Below are 21,198 nucleotides of genomic sequence, written 5' to 3' on the forward strand. Positions count from 1 at the left end.
CGTTGAACTCACGTGACACAAGATTATATAATCTTTGGCTGTTGGGCGAAGAGTGTACTTGGTGGCATGGCACCACAGATGCAACCCGAGGCAGGTGCAGGCCCAACCTCGAAAGCTGCCTAAGAAGAGCTCTCGAAGTCTTCTGTTGAGATATACACACTTAAGAGGTACTAAGTATGTACCTCCCGGTAAATTTACTTAAACTGCACTATCTTCTCTCTCCTATCATCTGTGTTTTGTACCATACTACCTCTTCAGAAGAATAAGAATTCGAACGGGAAGAACATCTAACAGCTTTAAAACCCGCCTCCTCGAATTATACCCCATTACGTCGCCTGCAGGGCTGCTGCATTTGCTTCGCTTTGCTTTGCATATCTGCACTCATCTGCATCTCACCCGTTTTGTTCTGTTTGCTCGGCTGCGGTCTTACCTTACTTTCTCCGTCCTATTGTATGTCAAGTAGCGAGGCGGTCACTGAGCTTGTGATATTATCATTATCATTATCATTATCGATAGCATACTAGTACTGCACATACATACCTAATACTACTTACCTAGGTACCTTTTACCTCTTGGCTTCCCCGCGCCAGTCATCCCATCTCTCGATTTTTCTTAATCTTTCAATCTCCCCTCTTTATAATAATTTGCTATCGCTTCGTTCGAGTTCGTTCTTCAAAGCAAAGTTCCCGCGGCTGGCAGGGATTCTCTGTTCTCGTTCTGTTCTGTTTGCCCGTTTCCTTTTAGTTTGTTCAGCTCAGCTGATCCACGGGGTCCTCAACTAAGTAGCCAGTTCCCCAGCAGCCAAAAACCCCAAGCAGTTTAAGCCCAAAGCCCAGGCCCAACCACTGGAGAAACATCCCTCCCCGGCGGCGCTATTTTATACATCCAAGCAAACTGCCTTCCTCAACATAAACCTTCAAACAATTTCCCACCGGCCATCAGTCGCCGCCTGAGTCTGTCCCTTCCACTGATGGATTGCCCTGGTGGACGATGAACTCCCTCAACCTCCTCTCCTCCCAAGTCGATCGGGTCATCGGAACCACTCCTCCTTCCACTCCCAGATCCGAGGCTTCTTTCAAGCCCGAATTCTTCCCTCCCCTCCTCGAGAAGGATGACCATGACCCTCTCCCAGAATCCATCGAGGATCCTTCCGGTTTCGATGAAGAAGCCTCTGAAAGCCACCAGACAGGTACCAAGCAGGATGATGGGGATGGGGATGGAGAGGAATCCGAGACAACAGCGCTTATCCCAAAATCCGGTTCTGATAGCGGCTCTGGAGGATATGATTCCGATAGTAGCAGTGGAGGGAGTGGTCAATCGCTAGCCAGCTCTAGCTCCACCCCTGTAAGAAGGCTCTGGAGGACCCTGAGAGCGTCTATCAACTGGGTTATCTCTTGCTTCTACGACCACAACCATCAATTCTCATTTCTAGCACCCATCCAACGAGTCTCCCTCTTCCTCGTCCGGCCCTTCAGCACTCGAAGGTACGAAATATCGTCCTTCCAGGAACACCCACCCACGCAACCCTACCACGACGCATCCCAATCCTCGGACTCCGATGACCCTAGCATACTCGATGAGAAACCTTCATCGTCAAGTTCCTCCCTCCTCCCGCCAGCCGATGAAATAGCCCCCCGTCGCTCTATTAGGATCAGGCTATTCAGTTCGGAAAAACAACAGAAGGCCAAATCGATGAAATCGCCTACATCACCTTCTTCATCTCTCCGTCTGACAAGATACCCACGACTTTCCGGCCCTCCACGTCCATTGCTACCCAAATCGCCACCCCAAAAGACTTTGATTCTAGACCTAGACGAGACCCTGATACACTCCATGTCGAAAGGCGGGAGCATGGCTTCAGCTCACATGGTTGAAGTCAAGCTTGACAAGCAACATGCAATTCTATATTACGTTCATAAACGGCCGTTCTGTGATGAATTCCTAAAGAAGGTATGAACGGCATCCCAAAAGCATCAAGGTTGGGGCACGATAGCTAAAATGACATGATAACACTAGGTTTGCAAATGGTACAACGTCGTCATTTTCACCGCCTCTGTCCAAGAATATGCCGACCCGGTCATCGACTGGCTCGACCAAGAGCACAAGTACTTCCGTGCCCGTTATTATCGCCAGCATTGTACCTTCCGTGATGGTGTATATATCAAAGATCTCTCGGTCGTTGAGCCGGATCTTTCAAAAGTAATGATTGTGGATAATTCCCCAACGAGCTATATTTTCCATAAGGGTATGCTAGACCCCCTAAGTAATATAAAATGAAAATGCCTAACAAGATCATATAGATAACGCAATACCTATCGAAGGCTGGATCAGCGACCCCTCAGATCATCACTTGCTGCACTTGATCCCGATCCTCCAAGGCCTCCAATACGTCACTGACGTCCGGTCGTTTCTCGCATTACGCATGGGCGAAGCAGTAGCGTAGCTTCTTCCTCTTCTATCTATTATACATAATTGTTTATTAGAATCAAGCCCTCCCACACAATTGATGAGCAAAAAATAATAATCAGAGAGCAAGAAGAAGACAGATAAAAAAAGTTGCTGAAAGCATTTCTTGTTGGATAACGGTTTTTTTATGATGGCGATTGATGGTGTTTTTTCTTCTTCTCTTTCTGCAGTTTGTTATAATCTTCCCTCTCCCTCTGCCCTTCTCTTTGCGTTCTCTTATTATAATGTTTTGTTTTGAATGATGATGGTGGTGGGAATGTTGGTCTTTTTTGTTATTTTCCGATAAGATTAATCTATGATACCAAAGATGCTCCTTTATTTTCGTTTCTTTTGGCTGATTTGTTGAAGTTGCCCCCATTTTCGAATTTTTTTATCCTCCGTTTGACAAATCATTGATTATATAACTCTACTGCGTTCTTTATATATGATATCGAGACAGAAGCCTTTGAGCTTCATTACTACCTCCCCCCTTTATATATATACCTCCATCTCTTTCTTTTAATGTTACATATACCCTCCTCTAAGTTGAGGTTAGCTTTTTTGAGTATTGAAACTTGGATTAGATCTATGAATCACTAAATACCAGGAGCGGTGTCTTCTGTTTTCTTCTCTCTCCCCTAGTGCCATAGCTCTCTCTTGCATCTGCTTTTATGTCTCTCTCCTACTCTCTCCCCCGCGCGCAAGACCCGTACGGTCTGGTCTGGTCTGGAGATTTGATTTACCGGCTACTATGGTACTACCAGATAATTATTTGGCCAAATACTGCCTACTAGTCAATCGTCGCTGCTTTTGTTAATACTTATCGGTTGTATAGAATCCCTAGGCCTAAGAACGAGGCTAGATGGGTGATAAACGCTAAGTGGTTATGTGTCCATTTAGGTGGGTAACCTACGCGCTTTTAAGTACCTCAGGAGTTATCGGTTATGTGCAGGACCATATGTACCGTCTAAACTAGTATTGATTATTTGCAGATATATCTATGCATGATGCCGGCTCGAGGGAGCTGGGATTTTATATGATTATCACAGAATGATCATGAGGGAGAAGGGTAAGTAAGGAAGAAAGATGGATATTAGTTCCTATTTACGTCTCCCATCCGACCATTCATTTTCAAATTGAGATTGTATATGTTTATCACTTCTCGGTATATAAAAAAGATAATGGAATTTCATACGGTTTCTTACTCGAGTAAAAATAGCAATTGCACATCAACGGAAAGCCATGGCAGTACTAAACAGAGAAAGGAGGGAAAAAACAACAGGACAGAAAAGATAAGTAGATGACAAAAGCATAAAACACTAAAGACAAGGAAAGCAACAAAACGGATACCCTTGTTTGTCAAAATAGCTCAGAACGAATGATCGATAGAGAAGGGGAACCCTAGATGTATATTATACAGTTGTGATGAAAAAAAAAAAGCGTGGGAGTGTGGGAGAAAACATCGCCGGGTATAGCTGGGCTCTAAATCCAAACAGAATACGGCCGGTAGTGGTAAGAGAGTGAAAAAACCCGCCTTTACTCATTAAGATAGCAGCAAACGTCGTGGAAATAAGATGAATAGAATATGGGGAAGAGGAAAATATAGATTTCGATTCAATTGATGACGCCTTTGTTTAAAAAATGTCGTTCCTTTTGTGCAAGTCATTCCTTTAAACCTACCTTTAGCTAGTAAAACAGTTTTTCCCGAAAAAATAAGAAATAAGAGGGAGGATTGGAGCCGTGAAGTTAGAGAGCTTTAAGCAGAAGCATCAGGAGCTTCCTCAACGGTTGCTTGCTTCGAAGATTCGGCCTCGGCCTCGGCTTCTTTCTTCTCTTCCGCCTTTTCGAGGGCGGCAGCGGCGGAAGTCGATCCCTTCTTTTCCTCAGTGATACCACATGCAGCCTTGGCGATCTTCAAGGTCTCTTCTGGACCGGCTTTCTTAATAGAAACAACCTTACCATCCTTGCTGATCACTATCACGCTGCGGAGAGTTCCCTTACCGCCAGGCTTTGCGATACCAAATTTGGCGTGGAGTTCGTAGGTAGTATCAGAGAGGAGTGGGTAGGTAAGTTTTTGGCTTTCCTTGAACTTGAGGTTCTTCTCTGGTTTGTCACCACTGATACCAAAGATGGAATATCCCTGAGCTTCGAAGGTGTCTTTGGAGCCATTGAATGCAATAGCTTGCTTGGTGCCTATTAGGGGAATCTAGTTAGTTATCTGAGTCACTGGAACAAACGCTCTGCACGGGATTACTAACACCCGGGGGTAGAAGCTTGTGGGTAAGCGAAGATAACAACACCGGTTTTGCTGGACTCGAGGAGAGCATCGAGAGTAACTTTTTCCCCAGCTTGGTTGCTGAGTTCTGGAAGACCGGTAGGAATGGCGTCTCCGATCTTGAGCTCAACTGGAGCAGCAGGGGCTGGGGTCGCAGTAGCCGACTTAGAAGCGCTAGCTTTCGGTGCAGCGGCCTTCTTCTCCTTCTTGTCAGCGGATGGCTCGGCCTTTTCTTCAGCTGGTTTGGCGAGTTCGGCCTTTTCCTTCTTCACCTTGGAAGATGCCTTCTCAGCTGCGGGCTTCTCAGCTTCCTTCTTCTCCTTTGCTGAAGCAGCCTTTTCAGCTTCCTTCTTCTCCTTTGCGGAAGGGGTCTTTTCGGTTTCTTTCTTTTCTTTGGGGGCGGCGGCTTTCTTCTCCTTGGCTGGTTTCTCTTCCTTCTTCTCTTCCTTCTTCTCCTCTTTTTTCTCCTCCTTCTTCTCCTCCTTCTTGTCTTCTTTCTTAGTTTCTTTCTTAGTCTCTTTCTTAGCTTCTTTCTTAGCAGGCTCGGCCTTAGCTTTAGTCTCTTTGGCCTTCCCCTTAGCAGCAGGCTTAGCCTTCGAAGACGATGCTTCCTCAACAGGCGCCTCAGGGAGGACTTCAGGGTCGGCTGCAACGTCAGCTGGCGCCTCAGTGGTAACCTCAGCCTTGTCTGCAGCCTTAGCCTTCTTGGTAACGGCTACCTTCTTGGGAGCGGCGGCCTTCTTCTCGACGACGGGCTTTGGTTCTTCGACAGGTTCAGCCTTCTTCTCCTTCTTGGGACCGGTGGCTTTCCTCTTGGGGGCGGGAGGAGGTGGTGGAGGGGCGGCTGGAGCCTTGCGTTTTCTCAGTTCCATTGGCATGGTGGATGGATTTTTTTAAATATTATTTCTTATTATAAAGAAGGTGAATGAGCTAGACACAAGCGATGTTGCAAGTAAGTATATGTAATCGAATGATTTATACGTATTCACTCGCGACGGTGATCACGCAAAAGAAAAGAAAAGAAAGAAAGAAAGAAAGAAATCAGGATCAAGGGAAGGTCAAGAACAGAAAAAAACACGAAATGCGAATAAAACCGCGATGTTTGATAAGCAATTGTTTTGATAAATTAAAGAAGAAGAACGGAGCGCGATTTGAAGAGGTGTGTCTGCAGTGTCTGCAGTGTCCGCTCAAGCGAGGTGAGACGTTGCGCGAGGCGGCGTATGTTCTGTTCTGTATGGGAAATTTATATGGGACAGACGGGGAGTGTGTGGTATAGTGTTATATGGGAAGGAAAAGAAGAAGGGGAGAGAAAACAAACAGCTCTTGGGCTGAGAGTACCAGCAGACAGGCGCGAAGATATCATCACAAATATCCACAAATCACTGATGAAAAAGTCAGAAAATAACATACCTTGATGGTGCAGTGTCCGGAGGATGATTCTGGATGGTTTTCTGAGGAAGATTTCGGCGTGGTGGGAAAGGGGAGAGGAAGAAGAGACGACTACCGGAGGTGGGAAAGAGAGAAAAATAATCAAATCGGTCCTGGTAAAATGGTGTGTGGTCCGGTCCATACCTTATTCCTATTCTTATTATGCCTGGGCCTGCCTGCCCACCACATAATAACGGAGACTGGGCGCACACCGCAGAACTCGAACGCACAACCTCCGCTCTAAGTAGTCTATTTGTTTTGCTTTGCTTTACATGCTGTGCTTTGCTTGCTTCTCGACCAAAAGGATCCAGCAGCAAGCAGGTCGGTCGATAATTGATTGGGGTGGTCAAGGTCTTGGGGGGTAGTTAGGTCTCCCTCTCTCCGGTTCTCCCGCCCTCGCCTTTTTTCTTCTTCTCTTTCCCGCCTGTCCCCTTCATTCCCATGATGCGGTGCAGCTACGCTGGTGTTTTTTCGAGTACTTGGGTACCGGATACTACTCTGTCCAGCCCTGGCTGCCCTAATTTCTGTGTCTGTTTTTATCGGAATGGTGAGGTGTCGTTGTACTCTCTACAACAGCACAAGCCTTTTATACGCCCGTGTATAAAATGAAGGATGTACCCTTCCCAAAATACGAGGTATTCACTGTGTCATAGTATCCGCTGGCTTGCATCTGTTTGTTTGTCCATCTGCCTGTACCGTCCTGTCTGCTCAGCTGGCCGGCAGGCGGGTGCGTATAGCCCACGCACAAGTCATCAAATGGCGATGTTCTGCGCACCAAATCGTCATATCATTCAATTAAAATGCTAGATACAGATGCATTCTTTTTTTTTTTTTTTTTGAAATAGGAGGTCTGGGTTACCCGGCTGGTCGAGCCAGGCCCCTATGTGCTGCATTGCATTTGCCTGTCGGTGTAGACTCGCATCATGAGGTGACACCTTCAGTTAGGGAAGAGCAAAAGGCCGCTCAATTTGAAACCCATATCTCTTGCAATTTCAGCAGCGCGCGCAGAGCCAAGACAATCGAACCTAGAACTTCTCCACAAACGCTTTTCTCCCGAGACAAGAGCAGAAAATGCTTCAATCTGAAGAGACTAAGCCCGAATGCCTCTGTGGTGGAACATCAAAATCCATTCTAGCTTAGTTTTGGTTAGAAAATCGTTTCTGTTTTTTGCAATCTTTTTTTTTTAGTCTGGTCTGGAAAGTATATTGCCACGGGTTTCGCTCGGTTCGGAGGCGCAAGGATCAAATCGCGTAACATTCTTTTTTCGAATTTTGTTTTAAATCGCGAGATATCCAGCGAATAATTCGATTTGCTATCAGAGATGCGAAGGGGAATATAATGCATTGGTTCGAAAAATTTGGTGACTGTCGTGGGATCCCTGACAGGACGTATGTACGCCTGAGGCAGGAGGGTGGACCTGCCGTATGATAGCGTGAAGTTAAAGTCGCTAAACTACAGCGCACATAGCAGTGCATCCCCCACCCCCATGTCCGCAACGTAACCGAGAACATGGAATGACTGAAGAGGAATCGATCTTTTCGAGATGGCGATATGGGGAATCGTTGAAAATGACGTCTGCGAGTTCGATCGGACCCGGCGGGCAAGCCCTACGCCGCTAGATCTGCAGGGACATCTGAGGCAATACTTCGATGGGAGCTTCTCGAAGCCAGCCGGATTCAGAGCGTCGCATCAGTGGCTAGAACGGGATTGGCCTGAACTGGGCCGGACCCACATGACGTTCTTTTGACCTCGATAAGTCAGGAAGTTTTAGCAGATGTCGGCCCGGCTGCTGATTGGTAGATGCCCAGATATCATATGCATCCGTACCCGAGGAGAACTCGAACACTCAGCTTGCCACACCGCGGTGCTCCGATCCCGCCCTTTTCCCCGGCCATCTTATATATAGTACAAAGTCCTGGCCGGTCCGAGTGCTTTCGGCTTTGAGTTTCATACTTTAGCTAGCATCAGCATTCCTCCTGCACATATACTGCATCATAATTATCTCGCTTTGGATATTTCTTGAAGAAATTCGACTTAGAATCTTGCCTTTTGCATGTGCCTGAGCTGGCAGCTATCGCATAAGAGTGGCTGCTATTGGTTGCTGATAACGAGATCGGGCTACTGATTGGTTAGCTTGCTGTTCGTCAGTTAGTTGGGTTGGTTTGACCGAGAGCGAAAAAAAAAGTTTTATCCCTCAGAGTGCACTCGACTAGTCTCAGAAATAGTAACAGACAGACGACACTCCTCTTTTTTTTTTTTTTTTTTTTTTTTTTTTTAATATCATCTCAGCTCCTCTCTCGTCTCTCACTCTCCTTCTCCCCTCCCCTTCTCTCTCACTCTCTCTCGCTGTTTCATCATCAACCACAAATCCCCACTCGCCCTCTCTCTCCCTCTTCACTGAGATTTCGTCCATTGAATAAAATCGGGAAATATCTGCTCAGGAATAAAAAGGCTTTTCCTGCAACACTTTTGCCCTTTTTTTTCCATCTGACAAACCCTTGCCTCTTAAGTCCAGCTACATATATCGTTTATACAGCGGAACAATGAAGGTCTTCGAATCAAAGTGCACTTTCGACTACTCATGGGAGGAGGTATCTCGGGCGAACTGGAGGAAATATTGTGCCTGGAACGACAAAGCCTCTCATGTCGCCTCAGTCGATACTCTTAGTCGGTCAATTGACCCCGCCACCGGAATCGTAAGTTTTTTTCCCATATTCATCCATCCGTTTGTCCGTTTTCTACCTCGCTTTGTTTTCCGATTCTAACCTAGCTTCATCTCTTCCTGCAGCTGCGGACGGAACGATTAATCGCATGCAAGCAGTCTGTCCCGAGATGGCTTATGGTCGTCGTCGGTGGAGCTGACGTCTCTTACGTCCGAGAGATCTCCTATGTCGATCCGGTAGCTAAGACCGTTCGCATGGAATCCCAAAACCTCACCTTTAGTAACCTATTATCCGTTTTCGAGACCGTCACATACCGACCGGACCCTTCAAGCCCCGAAACGAAGACGATTTTTGAACAGGATGCTCAATTCAAAGCTGCCGGTGGTTTCAGCCGGTTTTGCAATAAGATCGAAGACTGGTCCGTTGAAAGATTTGGCCAGAATGCTAGCCTCGGGCGAGAAGGATTCGAAAGTGTCTTGAGAATGAGCAGACAGGCATGGAACGATCTCCGAGACCAGAGCTCCTCGTTGCCGGCGATGGCTGCGGCGTCAGCACCATCATCTGCTTAGGTCCTTAATCCCGAGATTGGACAATAGCAGTGAACGATTTTCACTTCTTTCGTGACACGGCACCTTTCCCCACAGTTATCATCGACAAAACCATAGCAACTCTTAAGGACTTCTTTCCTCTACGAATCTGTCCGACGATCCTTCTCCGCTTCATCAAAAGTTTTCGTGTCACGACCTTGTATTTTTATTCTGGGTTTTCTTTCTTACGTTGCTTCGGAGTTCTAGCGGTTCTTTTCCTTCCTCGGGTTTCTTTTCCTTTTCCATCCTTCTTCTTTTAGGAATCCGCTTTTTTCCTTACGGAATTCCTGCTTTTTCTTTTATACACCTTTTTTTTCATACAGTATAAAAACTGCACTCTTACGAACTGGAACCCTCTCCTTACTAGACGGATACGAACCACGTCTCTTTTTTCCAATTTCCTTTCTTCTTTTATTTCACAAAAAAGTTTATAGATACTTTTCTTTTGGACAATACTTCGAAATAGAGAGACGTCACACCATCGCCTCCTCCCCTCATCACCTACGGCAAATTCCCTATCTCATTATTTCTTCTTTTTGGACTTCCCCTCTTTTATAGACAAGGAAGGGGACCGATTTGGTAGGGAGGGAAGGCTATTATTCGGCAGGAATCTCTTCCTCTTTTTTTGATCACCACATGCATACATACCAAGACATCACCGTTTGTTTTTTTTTACCCACAAAAGATACAACATAGTGGAGGGGCACTATGGCCAAGTATCTTGTATATAGATACCACTGTATATAGCTTGTACATATACTCCAGAGATAGACGGATGGGAGAGGGGATGCATTATATGCTGACAGGGTAGGATATCAAAGTTGGGGGTATCGAGATGGAAAAGAAAGAAAGAAAGAAATAATTTAAAAAGCAAAATACAACTTCATCACAATACCAAAACTAGCCCCTTCTTTAAAAGAAAATGTGTATATCTTATGCTTCAATCTTTTCGTAATTGAATTTGTACAAGGTACCCCGCTATCGATTATCTTATGATTATCCAAAGCCAGTTTGACCCCTCCTAACTTTTGAACAAAATCCGTTCACATGCACAATTTCCTAGAACGTAAAGTGCATTGCATAAGATACGACGTGTCAGACACAAAAACGTCTATCGATGGGGTTTAGTCGATATGCAATGCAGCTGACTGAAATAGTAAGGTCCGGTGGGTAAAGTAACAGCTACAAGCTATATGATAGATTACAAGCTATATCAGGTAGACCCTGAAGTATGCAACAGAGGGTGCTATAAGCTGCCCCTCCCTTGTTCCATCGGAGGGTTCAATCAATTTTACATTTTAGCCGCGGACAGCATTGATACAGAGGGCTATATCTTGTTGTTGTGGAAACCAAGACCCGGCTCAAAACAGACAATTAGACGCGGGGACAACGCGCGAACAAATTATTACCGACTGACTGACTGGCGCTCCAGGATCTGAAGCTACCCTCATCCGATATCCCACTACCATCGCCACCACTGCTATACCGCCATTACCTAAACAGTGACACCAAAACCTGGAATATTCGACAGTTTTCACAATGACAAGCTTAGAAACAGCCTCCATCCCGCCGAATATTGCGGCACAACTACCCAATGTAAACTTCGGCTTCGACGAGCTCAAGGAGCGGATGGCAAAATTTACAGCAGCATTTGATGATTTCATTGAGAAGAGACGGGAGAAGGCTTTAGAAGCTCGGACGGCATTTGCAAGGGACTTGGCGGATTTGAATGGTACCCGCCCTATTTTCTTTTCTTTCCTCGATGGTTTATTGGTCGCGATTGGGTTTATATTAACAAATGAGGGGATCATTATAGAGAACCAAAAAACGGTGAAGAAGAATATTGAACATTATGAACAAGAGGAGATCAAGATCGCTGCCAGTAAGTTGTATTCTTCCTCGCTTCCTCGCCTAAAAGATCCATTCTTCTAACAGCAAGCTCGAATAAAAACAAAGATACGGAGAAAGAAATCCAGGAAACAGCAGACCTTGAATCCGAAATAACCACAATAAAATCCGAGCGTTCCTCCCGACAATCCGAAAACGAAACTTTATCTTCCCAACTTCGCGAACAATCCACAGCTATCCAAAAACGTCGTCAAAAGCTTCTCGAGGAAAAACAAGCCCTAGCAAGTCAAGCAAACCATAACCAACCGGAATTGGCCTTCTGGGAGGACTATTTGGGGCTAAGGATTGAAGGAGCAGGGAGGCTAGATCATGTTAGGTTCATATTTACGGTCATCGATGAACGGGATCTGGAAAGGGAATTTGAGGTTGTGCTCAGTGTTGAGAGTAGGGATTATGAGATTATTGGGGCGAGGCCAAAGCTAGATGAAGCGACGAGACAGAGGTGCTTGGATACCTTGAATGAGACGAGGAGTATTGCGAAGTTTTTGAAAATAGTGAGGGAGGAGTTCAGGAAAATTGCTAAGCAGTAGCTACGCCTATCCTATCCTAAAGGTATTTTGACGAAGGGGCAAAGCTGGGCTTGTGCAATTGTGAGTTTGTACTCGAAATATATGTGGATATGTGACATGACCGGGTTTGGAAGCATATTAATTTTGGCGCAAAGGCAAGGACTTTGATTTTGATTTTGAATCTGGAGCTTTTATTTGTGGTAGTAAATAGTAATAATGGGTATTTGAAGATTTGAAATAAATGGTACTATACTATATAATATCTTACAAGAAAAGGGCGTAGGTATGTTCAAGAAATGGAACAAGAGATATTTACGCAGCTGCAACTAAAACCTCAGTCTTTCCTTCCGTGGGTGGTGGTGTCTTCTTGCTAGGGCTGATCATAGATTTCCGATATGAGGTGGAAATACTGGGGGGGTGAGATAACCTAGCATCTTGTATTGTGACAATCCCATCAATAGGACCAGGAACACACCCTAAATGCATTTTCGTTAGCATTTTAAATTATTTATAGAATTCATGTACCTGGTAGTATATACCTTTAACAACGACTGTATTTAGCTGGTTATTCACATCCAGGATCTTAGCGAGCTGAATGGTGACATGTTCACCACCCATTCTACCGGCCATGCGCTTTCCGGGAAGCACACGAGAACCACCACCCTGCGACTGACCGGCGGAACCCATAGCTCTATGCATCAAAGAGTTACCGTGGGATGCAGGTTGACCAGAGAAACCGTGCCTTTTCATACCCTAAACGTTCGCCAAAGGTATATTAGCATCATCTTTCATCTCAATTATACATATATCTGTTGGAGGTAGACGGAGGGACATACACCAGCAAACCCCTTTCCTTTATTCTTGGCCCTCAAATCGACCAATTGGCCCTTTCGAAACCAGTTTGCATTAATCAAAGTCCCCGGTTTCATAAGTCCCCTCTCGTCCCTGATTCTGAACTCTTTAATAACCTGCTTCGGACTGGTCTCACATTTCGCAAAGTGTCCCAACATGGGTTTTGTAACGTTTTTGGGATTCCTTTCACCGGCACCGACCTGAACAGCCCAATATCCATGGTCCTGACGGGTTTTGTTTGTCATGACCTGACAACGGTCGAGTTGGAGGATTGTGCAAGCTGTTCTGGTACCCTTCGCATCGAAGAGGGCGGTCATACCCTTCTTGCGAGCGATGACACCGGTACGGAATGGATCACGACGTCGGAGTAATGCAGCTACTGGAGAGTTGTGGAGTAACGGTAGAGAAGAAGTTTCAGTAACCCCAGCAGCACCGGGGAGGAGGGTCGGCTTGGGGACTTTTCGCGGGGTGACGAAGTGGGTGGGGGTTGTAGAGAATGGTCGGCATTGTATCAGGAGTTTTAGGGGCCGCAGCGGGTGCTGACGGCAGCAGGTCACCGCGGACATGACATTCGATTGCCAATCGGTGACGGTTTAGTGATTTTGCGAAGTTGAGCAATTCAAGGTTGAAGTTTGAGGATTGAAGGTTGGTACTGCTAACAATTGCTGTTTGAGGTTCGTGAAGTTTTCGAGCTGTGGCGCTGTGGCTGGTGAATTTTTATTGTGGCTGGTGAGATGGGCTGTGGCGAACCATCCCAGACCGAGGCTGGTGCTGATGCAAGCTGCCTACGCAATGCTTCATATTATACCTTGTAATATCAAGAGTATCACTGCGCATACGTAGGCATGACTTAAAATATCAAGTAGAAGGCCCCGTGGCATGTGATTTACCCGAATTACGATTCTTCTGCTATTTTTTACAGTAATTCCCATATATGGTTGTCGCAAGCTACTTTAAGCAGCTTACCGTTGTAAGTGCTATAGTTAGGAACCAAGTCCCGAAGCTCACATATCGATATCCCCCCAACTTCAACCTTCAACTTCACCACCATCACCTTCACTAGCCATCATACTTCACTTGCCCCGCGAAAATAAACCAACAAACAGTACTTTACCATCTCAAGCACCAAGCGCGCCGAATTAACGGTCCGATAAACCGTTTCCGAAGCATCTCCATAGATACATAACCTTAGCAGGTACCCCCGCAATCATGAGTGGTGCAGCAGATAAGGTACCTCCACCGCAAGCTTGCATACCCCCTATATTCACGCCTATACTAACAATACATCTGAACAAAGGACGTTCCTCCCGTCGTCCCTCCCAAAGAACGCTCTCCATCTCCCGATGACGGTCTCCTCCGCGAAGAACCACTAGATGAACCGACCACTACAAAACCCCTTAAATCCACCGATGTCCCAACCGTCACAGCTCCCCCCGCTGCCTCTCAAACAGTAACAGCCCCTCCAGCACCAACGGTTGAATCTGTAGCAGAGGAAGGAGAAGAAGTACCTCCTCCAAAACCTCCAAGACCTGTGTCAAAGCTTGAACAAAATGTTGCGACCTTGGCTGAGGCCTTTCCGGATATCGATGTTTCCGTTATTAAGGCTGTTTTGACGGCTTCGGGAGGAAGGGTTGAGCCTGCATTCAACGCCCTACTAGGTAATACTATTACTCCTGTCACCGTTGCTATTATGCGATAGTATAGAAAGATTATAAACTAACATCTAAGAAAATAGGCATGTCAGACCCCTCTGCCGCCGTCGAAATCGAAGAAACCCCACCACCACAACCACCCCGCCCCCGCCAACAACAGCAGCAACCCCGCGACTTCAGATCAAGCGACCATTATAACCCTGCAAATGTCTACAATGATCAAGCTCAACCACAGACCTCGACCCCAGCTTCCCAGATGGAAGCCGACGAATTATATGCCCGACAACTCGCAGAACATTACGGTGGTCTTCCCCGTGAATCCCGTGAATCCCGTCAGGGTCGTGGTGGCTATGGGAATTATCCTGAACAGCAACATCAGCAACACCAGCAACAACAGAGACGAAGACAGCATCCTCAGGAGGAGGAGGACGATAGAGAGCGCTCGTTCTTTGATGGTAATACTACCACACACTCATGCACTCTAACTTGGTATACGATAACTAACCCAACACTTACAGACGATCTCCCCGTTCTTCGTGACAACTTGAAAAAGGGCTTCCTAGATACCCAAACAAAATTCAACAAGTTCCTTACCGACTTTAGCAAGAAGATTACAGGTGAGGAGGAAGAGGGACAAAATCAGCAGCAGCAGCAGCAGCAGCATTATGGCGCTGGAAGAGGTCAGGGCCAAGCTCAAGGCCAGGGTCAAAGGTCGCAACAATATCCACAACGGTACTCGAGTAGGCGTTCCGGCGAAGGATACGACGCAGATCCAGAGGTTATACAAGGCGACTTTAGTCACCTAGAGTTAAGGGACAACAGTGACGGTATGCACAACGAAACTCTCCCCATACATATTCCCAAAAGGTATGATTGAAGCAAATACTAAGTCGACGTTGCATATATAAGAACCCCGCCGCCGGCCCCTCGCTAATCCAAATCTCTTCGGCTCCAACCCCACAAACCCATCTGGCGCCCCTCGCAAAACCGTTGGCTTCGCTGAGCAATCCGAAGAAGACCTTTACCGAAAACCCACAATTACTACCACCAGCAATACAAATTCTTCAAACCCCGCGAGTGCTACGGGACCGGCTCCGACAACTGGTAGTAAATGGGCTCCCCTAGCAACTGTGGATCCAACGCCTATTTCGAATGACCCCTTCCAATTAGCAGATTCGGATGATGAACATGACAATATCCAGACTACGTCTACAAAGACGGGACCGCAGGAAACTGGAACGAAAAACACAACTACGACTAAGTAGAAACAAGAAGTGAAAAAAAATCAAAAAAATCTTTATCGCTCGTTTTAGATGGAAACGGGGAAGAACTTTTAAACAGCGATTCTCTTTGGGTTTTGCATTCCTTTCCTTTGTATTCATGTTATTAACTTCTACTATTACTTTTTTTATTTTCTATTCTTTTTCTTGGTTTCGTCGCTCTTGCCGTTTCCTTTTGGTTTGAATGATAGGTTTCTCTTGAGTGATTGGCCCCCCTTCTTTCTAGCTTCTTCTGTGTATTTGGGGACAAAAAAAAAAAATTGCATCTCAATAGTTAGGTAGCTCGAGCTAAGCAATAGCTCTTAATATTTGGAATCCGATGAAATGAAATGAAATGGAGATCCTGGTTTTGATCTTCCCCAACCTTTCTCCCTCGCTCCTTTCCTTTTTCTTCCTTTTTTTCCCTCTCCTCGTTATTTTTTTTTGGAACGATATCCTATCTTGCTTCCTCTCTGCGGATCCGTTGGAAGCGTAACCCGCATTTTTTCTTTCTTTGAAGAATAAATGGCAATATTACATCGATGCTGCATACTAGTCTCGACTCTTCGGATGTTATTCATACATTGGCCTTTAGAAAATACCGTCTACGAATTCTATATACCCTTCAAATAAAACAAAACAATGTCTCCATGCATGAAATAGTAATTGGAAAAGTATACAATAGCTAAGAATTTCTGATAGCGTAATTCGTCAAATTCACTAAACAAGCTTAGGATTCCATCCATAAGGAAAGGAGGGTGAGCACCAAACATATATAAGTGTTTCGATTATGCAGGATACCAAGAGAGTAGTAGTTTAATACAACAAGACAAAATTTCATAATTAATCTTTGCTTCGAAAATAAGAGGAAGAATAAAAAATAATAATTAAATCCTCAAGTATCAAAAAAAAAAAGTATAAAACTAAGACAAGCCACCATTGGCAAAAAATAACGCCAGAGGGAGTTGAAGTTTGAAGAAGAGGAAGAAGAGAAGGGGTCATGTGGAAAAAAAAAACACAAAATATCCAGAATGTTGCAGTGTTCATTTCGATACAACAGGGAGTAAAAAACAAAAACGCCATGCATGCTTCAACAAAGCTCAAAGGGCTCAAAAAGGTGTCAGGGGTGAATTGCGGGTGAAGGGCGAGAAAGATTATAGACAATATGCCCTTCAGTTATCAACAAATCAAATGTGTCGTAAACAGCCAAAGGAAGCAATGGCCGGGTCGTTAAAAGGAAAAAGTCAACAGAGTTTGGAGGGACAAAAGAAAAGGAGATTTGGAAAGGAATGTGTTTCGTGTATGTGTGAGAGAGAGAAGAGCAATAGAGAAGGAGGGAAGAAGGGACAGAGAAAAGCGGGGGTAGGTTCATGGAAAGGAAGAAAGAAAAGAAAGCTACCAGTTATTAGACAACCATGCTCCTCCTTCTCCTATCTGTGACACCACTATTCTCCCTATCAATCACTGAGCCGACGAACTCCACGGATTTCCTAGCCTTCACTTCTCCAGTAGAAGCAGTGGTCGCCGATGTTCCAGTAGCAGCAAGAGTAGCCCTTCTCCGTCGTCTTTCCTCAATGATATCGCTGGCAGACTTCACATTTCCTGAGGATGTTGATGACGTTGCCGTTTTGTCACCTTCTCTTTTGCTACTACTGATAGCTGAGATTCCTGAAAGGCTCCCGGAGGTCCTCCTTTGGTGGCTCCCGAGCGATGTCCTCCTCGCGATATCGAGAGCATCAGTCGCGGAAGAATTAGCCGTCGTGAATTCATATAAGTCCTTGCGAGCTTCCCTGATGCGAGCTGCCCTTTCCCTATCCCGGTCTCCGTCTGTATCCCTAATCTTCTCTGTCATCATCTTCTCAAGCTCTTGCTCAGACATTCTACTTCCGGATCGATCGGGGATATTCCTAGGTCGCTCGGTTTCACGATTCGTATCATAATGAATGCTCATCTTACTAGTCCTCTTCTCGATGTCCTCAACAGCCCCCTCCTCAGCAGTTGAAGTTCGCCGCTTTGGTTTAATACCGGTAACTGCATCAACCAGAGCCTCGGTATCTCTTCTCATTTTTTTATTTAATGCAGGGAGGGCATAATTAACTGCAACTCCTCTGGTCCGCCGGCTTCTCTCAGCTCCGGTAACTTTCTCCTCGATCATAGCATTCTCAACCCCTTGTACAACAATCGGCTTGGACGAAAGTCGGCTAGCCTTTTTCACAGATTCCCTATCTCTGGGAGAGGTCTTATCCTTCTTCACATATTCGAAATCCGCAACTGTTGGTAGCTTAGCGGGTGAAAGGCCGGCATGGACGTTGGTGGACTTAGGCTCGAGAGCGCGTCGAGATTCCGCCAATGGCTCTAGCGTAAGGGCTGGTGCCAGCGCGGGAGGCGATGGTACCAATTCGATTTCGGGCTCGGGCTCAGGAGTTGGCTCCAACTCAGGCGTAGCCAGACGTCGTACACTTTCTAAACTCTTTCGGTTAGAGGATAAGAATCGAGATGCTGTAGCCAAGTCGAGCTTAGTAGGCGAGGCTTCGGAGTTGTTTCCCTTCTTAAACGGAGCTTCAGTATCAATGTCCTTAGATTCCTTCCCGTCTGTTGTCAAAAGAGTCATCTTAATCTCCTCAGAATCAGCCGGTGGTGGGGTTACGGGGCGCATAAGTTCGAAGTCTTTGACCATAGGCGAGCGCAAAATGGCATTCAACTCTTCATTCGTAAGCACTGAATCCCACTTTCTCTTTTGCGGTGACGCAGCTGCGCCATCTTGTAAGTCGGCATTGAAGCTCGATACCGGTATCCTTCCGGCAATCAGGAATTCCGAACTATTGCTATTCCTCTTGCGTCGGGGTCGAACGTCAAACATGCCCGAATTTAATTCTTGCAGGGGAAGATAGTAATCCTTGATTGGTGATCCTTCCTCGGCGGCTCGGACTATAGCATCCACGCGAGGTCCGAGGCAAACAAATGGTCGTCTTGGAGTGGTAGGTGGTACACGTTCGTTATATTCAGGAATATCGCAAAGAAACCCTTCTGGTCGTTCTCGGCCAGTAAGATCCGGCTTAACAGCTAACGGGAATCGGCTACCTAGAGTTATGGTTCCAAATCATCAACATTTGTCTCAAGGAAAAAGAAAGACAATAATCAGAATCAAGGACATACCAGGGATCCGTGTTTTACGATCTACCCCATTTTCACTCAATTCGTTTATTAGGCCTGTAATCTCTGCCAACTTCTCTTGAAGTAGCGTTTTTGCTTTTGTAGATACGGGTGTCAAGCCCTGAGCATCTCTTTCGTCGAGTTGCTTTCGTAGACTTATAATCTCGGCTCTCAGTCGGAGATTTTCTGTGGAGTGCTGGGAGATTTCAGAATTAAGAGCGGATATTGTTTGTTGCTGAGTAGCATTGGCTCTGTAGACATAACTATTAGACTGATAATACTCTTTAGGGGGGAGAAATCAATAAACAAAAAATTCAAATGAGAAAGAATCGATATCCACATACCTAGCAAGCTCCCTATTTTGTCGCTGGTATCGCCGTTTCACTATCAAAGGAAGCAGCAGGGGCAGTAGGTTAGATTTAAGGAGACAATTGCATGACAATTGAAGGGGACAGAATCATACAGGATTCAAGGTCATCCAAACCAGGCTGTTGGTTGGCACTACTCAGCTTCGCCATATTTTTTTTCTAAATATATGTATCTTTCGTTCTCATATAATAATGAGTGAGTAAATAGGATTTCGATAATAGATATTTCGGGAAATAGTTTCTTGTTTCTGGTAGACGAGATGAATGAAGAGGTGTTAGAAGTAGGATGTTGATTCAAGATGATTGAAGGTTGAAGTGTCGGAACAATTATCGGAATGTCACTGTTGTTTTTTTCCTTCTCCAAAACGCGTGTCCAAGAAAGAAGAAGAATAAGAAGTAGAAGGTGAAGCGGAAGTAGAAGCAAGGAAGCTGAAACCAGAAAGAAAATAAATCGAGGGGTATGAAGAGGTAGTGGTTCTAACTGGTGTTGGTAGTTCTTGTTCGGAAGAAGATATTTTATTTTTATTCGATCGTGAAACGTGAGGTCGAGACAGGTGCAGGTCAGGCCAGGTTGAGCAGGGTAACTCCATCCATAATAACAAACAGAGTTCCCGATTAGGATGCCCGTTTCTGTCTCTATTCGGCAGGCGCAACACACATGTTGTAATTTGGTTCCAACAACACAAAATTACCATCATCATCATCACTATCATCGTTCTTGTCATCACATTAGCATCATCATCAATACTCTGAATATATATCTCGGGGGCGCCTTGACTTCGGAGGAGAGAAGTATGTCAAAAAACCTTATATCGGAGGTTTCAATTCCATTTTTGAAGCCCAAAATGATCCCATGACATTATCTTCACAACCGCCACACAACACGCATAATTGCCAAAGGCAACGTTAGTACAGCCATTTATATCAAAGCTAAGGTCTCGCTGCCACTAGCCACTCATCTAGACCGCATAAAGTGTACATAGTGGGTATTCATCAGAGCATCCCTAATGCGAATATATGCACTGTCACCCCTCAATTATTGTGTTTTTTTTTTGCCTCATCAAATTACCTAAGCTAAGCAACAAATAGGTCGTCCACATTTATTCACAATATCCCCCAAAGCAAGAAAGAAAATCAGAGAAAGATGCGTAACAGTAGACGGAATATGCATATTGTGGATAATCCCACTAGATTACAGATCTTCGCTCTTAGTCTAAAATCTACGAGAATCAATTACAATATCAATATTAAGATCAAAAAAACTCCTTCACGTGCCCCATATTGAATGTATGTATTGGTCAAAAGGCCGGTACAGGCGCCTCAGTTAGAAGGTCATTCTTGAAACATAAGACTACTTTGAATCACCCGAGCGTCCCGAAGGAAATATTAAATTAAATCAAAATCACCTTATCTCTGTCAATTCCACGTGCTTTATACCTACTAGCTTAGACGTTCCATTGCATCGAACAAGGTAGTATCGAAACCACAACCATCTTCCTTCTCAAGCTGACCTAGGCTAGATCACATGCACCAGCTCTTTGTTGTAACCATTTCATCAGAAATAGTAGCAGTGGCCTATGAAGTATTCAAAAAAAAGAAGAAGAAGAAGAAGAAGAAGAAGATGCTTGACTAGTGTGATTTGGCAGGACCGTCACCTCTTGAACCCAAACCCCCTAAACCCTAGATAAGCCACACATGCAGGGATCTCGATTTCAAGTCTCTCATCGACTCGATCCCCAACTCAGGACTAGTTTAAGCAACAATAAACCCTCAAAGTGATGCGAGTTAGCGAGTTTTGGGGCTTTCGACCGGCCCGTGCCTTGGTTTTTTTCCCCGTCGAGAACTAGGTCCTAGTAAAACCTAAATACTTAAGCACAAAAAAAACACGGGAAAAGAAAAGGATGGCTTGAAGAAAGTTGGAAAACATGTGCCCGTAGGCAAGATTTGTGATTTTTAATGCGATATTCGATAGTTAGTAATATTCTTTATATTCAAAGATCCGTGCGCTGCCAACAGTCAACATGCACTTTCTCTTTTCCGTCATCCGATCTTTCCAGACGACCTTATGGGTAACAAAATATTAATAATTAGCGCACTAG

General features: G+C 45.2%; 7 protein-coding genes across 7 annotated transcripts; 4 read left to right on the top strand and 3 right to left on the bottom strand.

The window, feature by feature from the left end:
• Positions 1 to 990: 990 nt before the first annotated feature.
• AOL_s00188g61 (uncharacterized protein) lies at positions 991 to 2,443 on the top strand (the record flags this gene model as incomplete). The annotated part of the gene is made up of 3 exons (XM_011128310.1): positions 991 to 1,950; positions 2,017 to 2,245; positions 2,301 to 2,443. 3 exons carry the CDS (start codon positions 991 to 993, stop codon positions 2,441 to 2,443), a joined length of 1,332 nt encoding a protein of 443 aa, XP_011126612.1.
• A 1,758-nt stretch (positions 2,444 to 4,201) lies between these two features.
• Positions 4,202 to 5,598, bottom strand: AOL_s00188g62 (uncharacterized protein; the record flags this gene model as incomplete). The annotated part of the gene is made up of 2 exons (XM_011128311.1): positions 4,202 to 4,638; positions 4,704 to 5,598. The coding sequence occupies 2 exons, from the start codon at positions 5,596 to 5,598 to the stop codon at positions 4,202 to 4,204; spliced, it is 1,332 nt and encodes a 443-aa protein (XP_011126613.1).
• Positions 5,599 to 8,691: 3,093 nt separating this feature from the next.
• AOL_s00188g63 (uncharacterized protein) lies at positions 8,692 to 9,380 on the top strand (the record flags this gene model as incomplete). The annotated part of the gene is made up of 2 exons (XM_011128312.1): positions 8,692 to 8,844; positions 8,937 to 9,380. The coding sequence occupies 2 exons, from the start codon at positions 8,692 to 8,694 to the stop codon at positions 9,378 to 9,380; spliced, it is 597 nt and encodes a 198-aa protein (XP_011126614.1).
• A 1,557-nt stretch (positions 9,381 to 10,937) lies between these two features.
• AOL_s00188g64 (uncharacterized protein) lies at positions 10,938 to 11,836 on the top strand (the record flags this gene model as incomplete). Its single annotated transcript, XM_011128313.1, has 3 exons — positions 10,938 to 11,130; positions 11,215 to 11,280; positions 11,355 to 11,836. The coding sequence occupies 3 exons, from the start codon at positions 10,938 to 10,940 to the stop codon at positions 11,834 to 11,836; spliced, it is 741 nt and encodes a 246-aa protein (XP_011126615.1).
• Positions 11,837 to 12,127: 291 nt separating this feature from the next.
• Positions 12,128 to 13,233, bottom strand: AOL_s00188g65 (uncharacterized protein; the record flags this gene model as incomplete). Its single annotated transcript, XM_011128314.1, has 3 exons — positions 12,128 to 12,291; positions 12,355 to 12,568; positions 12,652 to 13,233. The coding sequence occupies 3 exons, from the start codon at positions 13,231 to 13,233 to the stop codon at positions 12,128 to 12,130; spliced, it is 960 nt and encodes a 319-aa protein (XP_011126616.1).
• Positions 13,234 to 13,876: 643 nt separating this feature from the next.
• Positions 13,877 to 15,584, top strand: AOL_s00188g66 (uncharacterized protein; the record flags this gene model as incomplete). Its single annotated transcript, XM_011128315.1, has 5 exons — positions 13,877 to 13,897; positions 13,965 to 14,325; positions 14,403 to 14,774; positions 14,838 to 15,146; positions 15,229 to 15,584. 5 exons carry the CDS (start codon positions 13,877 to 13,879, stop codon positions 15,582 to 15,584), a joined length of 1,419 nt encoding a protein of 472 aa, XP_011126617.1.
• A 1,399-nt stretch (positions 15,585 to 16,983) lies between these two features.
• On the bottom strand, positions 16,984 to 19,249 carry AOL_s00188g67 (uncharacterized protein; the record flags this gene model as incomplete). The annotated part of the gene is made up of 4 exons (XM_011128316.1): positions 16,984 to 18,659; positions 18,735 to 18,982; positions 19,076 to 19,115; positions 19,195 to 19,249. The coding sequence occupies 4 exons, from the start codon at positions 19,247 to 19,249 to the stop codon at positions 16,984 to 16,986; spliced, it is 2,019 nt and encodes a 672-aa protein (XP_011126618.1).
• Positions 19,250 to 21,198: the final 1,949 nt, after the last annotated feature.

Source organism: Orbilia oligospora (assembly GCF_000225545.1).
Source record: "Orbilia oligospora ATCC 24927 unplaced genomic scaffold scaffold00188, whole genome shotgun sequence".
Classification (NCBI taxonomy): domain Eukaryota; kingdom Fungi; phylum Ascomycota; class Orbiliomycetes; order Orbiliales; family Orbiliaceae; genus Orbilia; species Orbilia oligospora.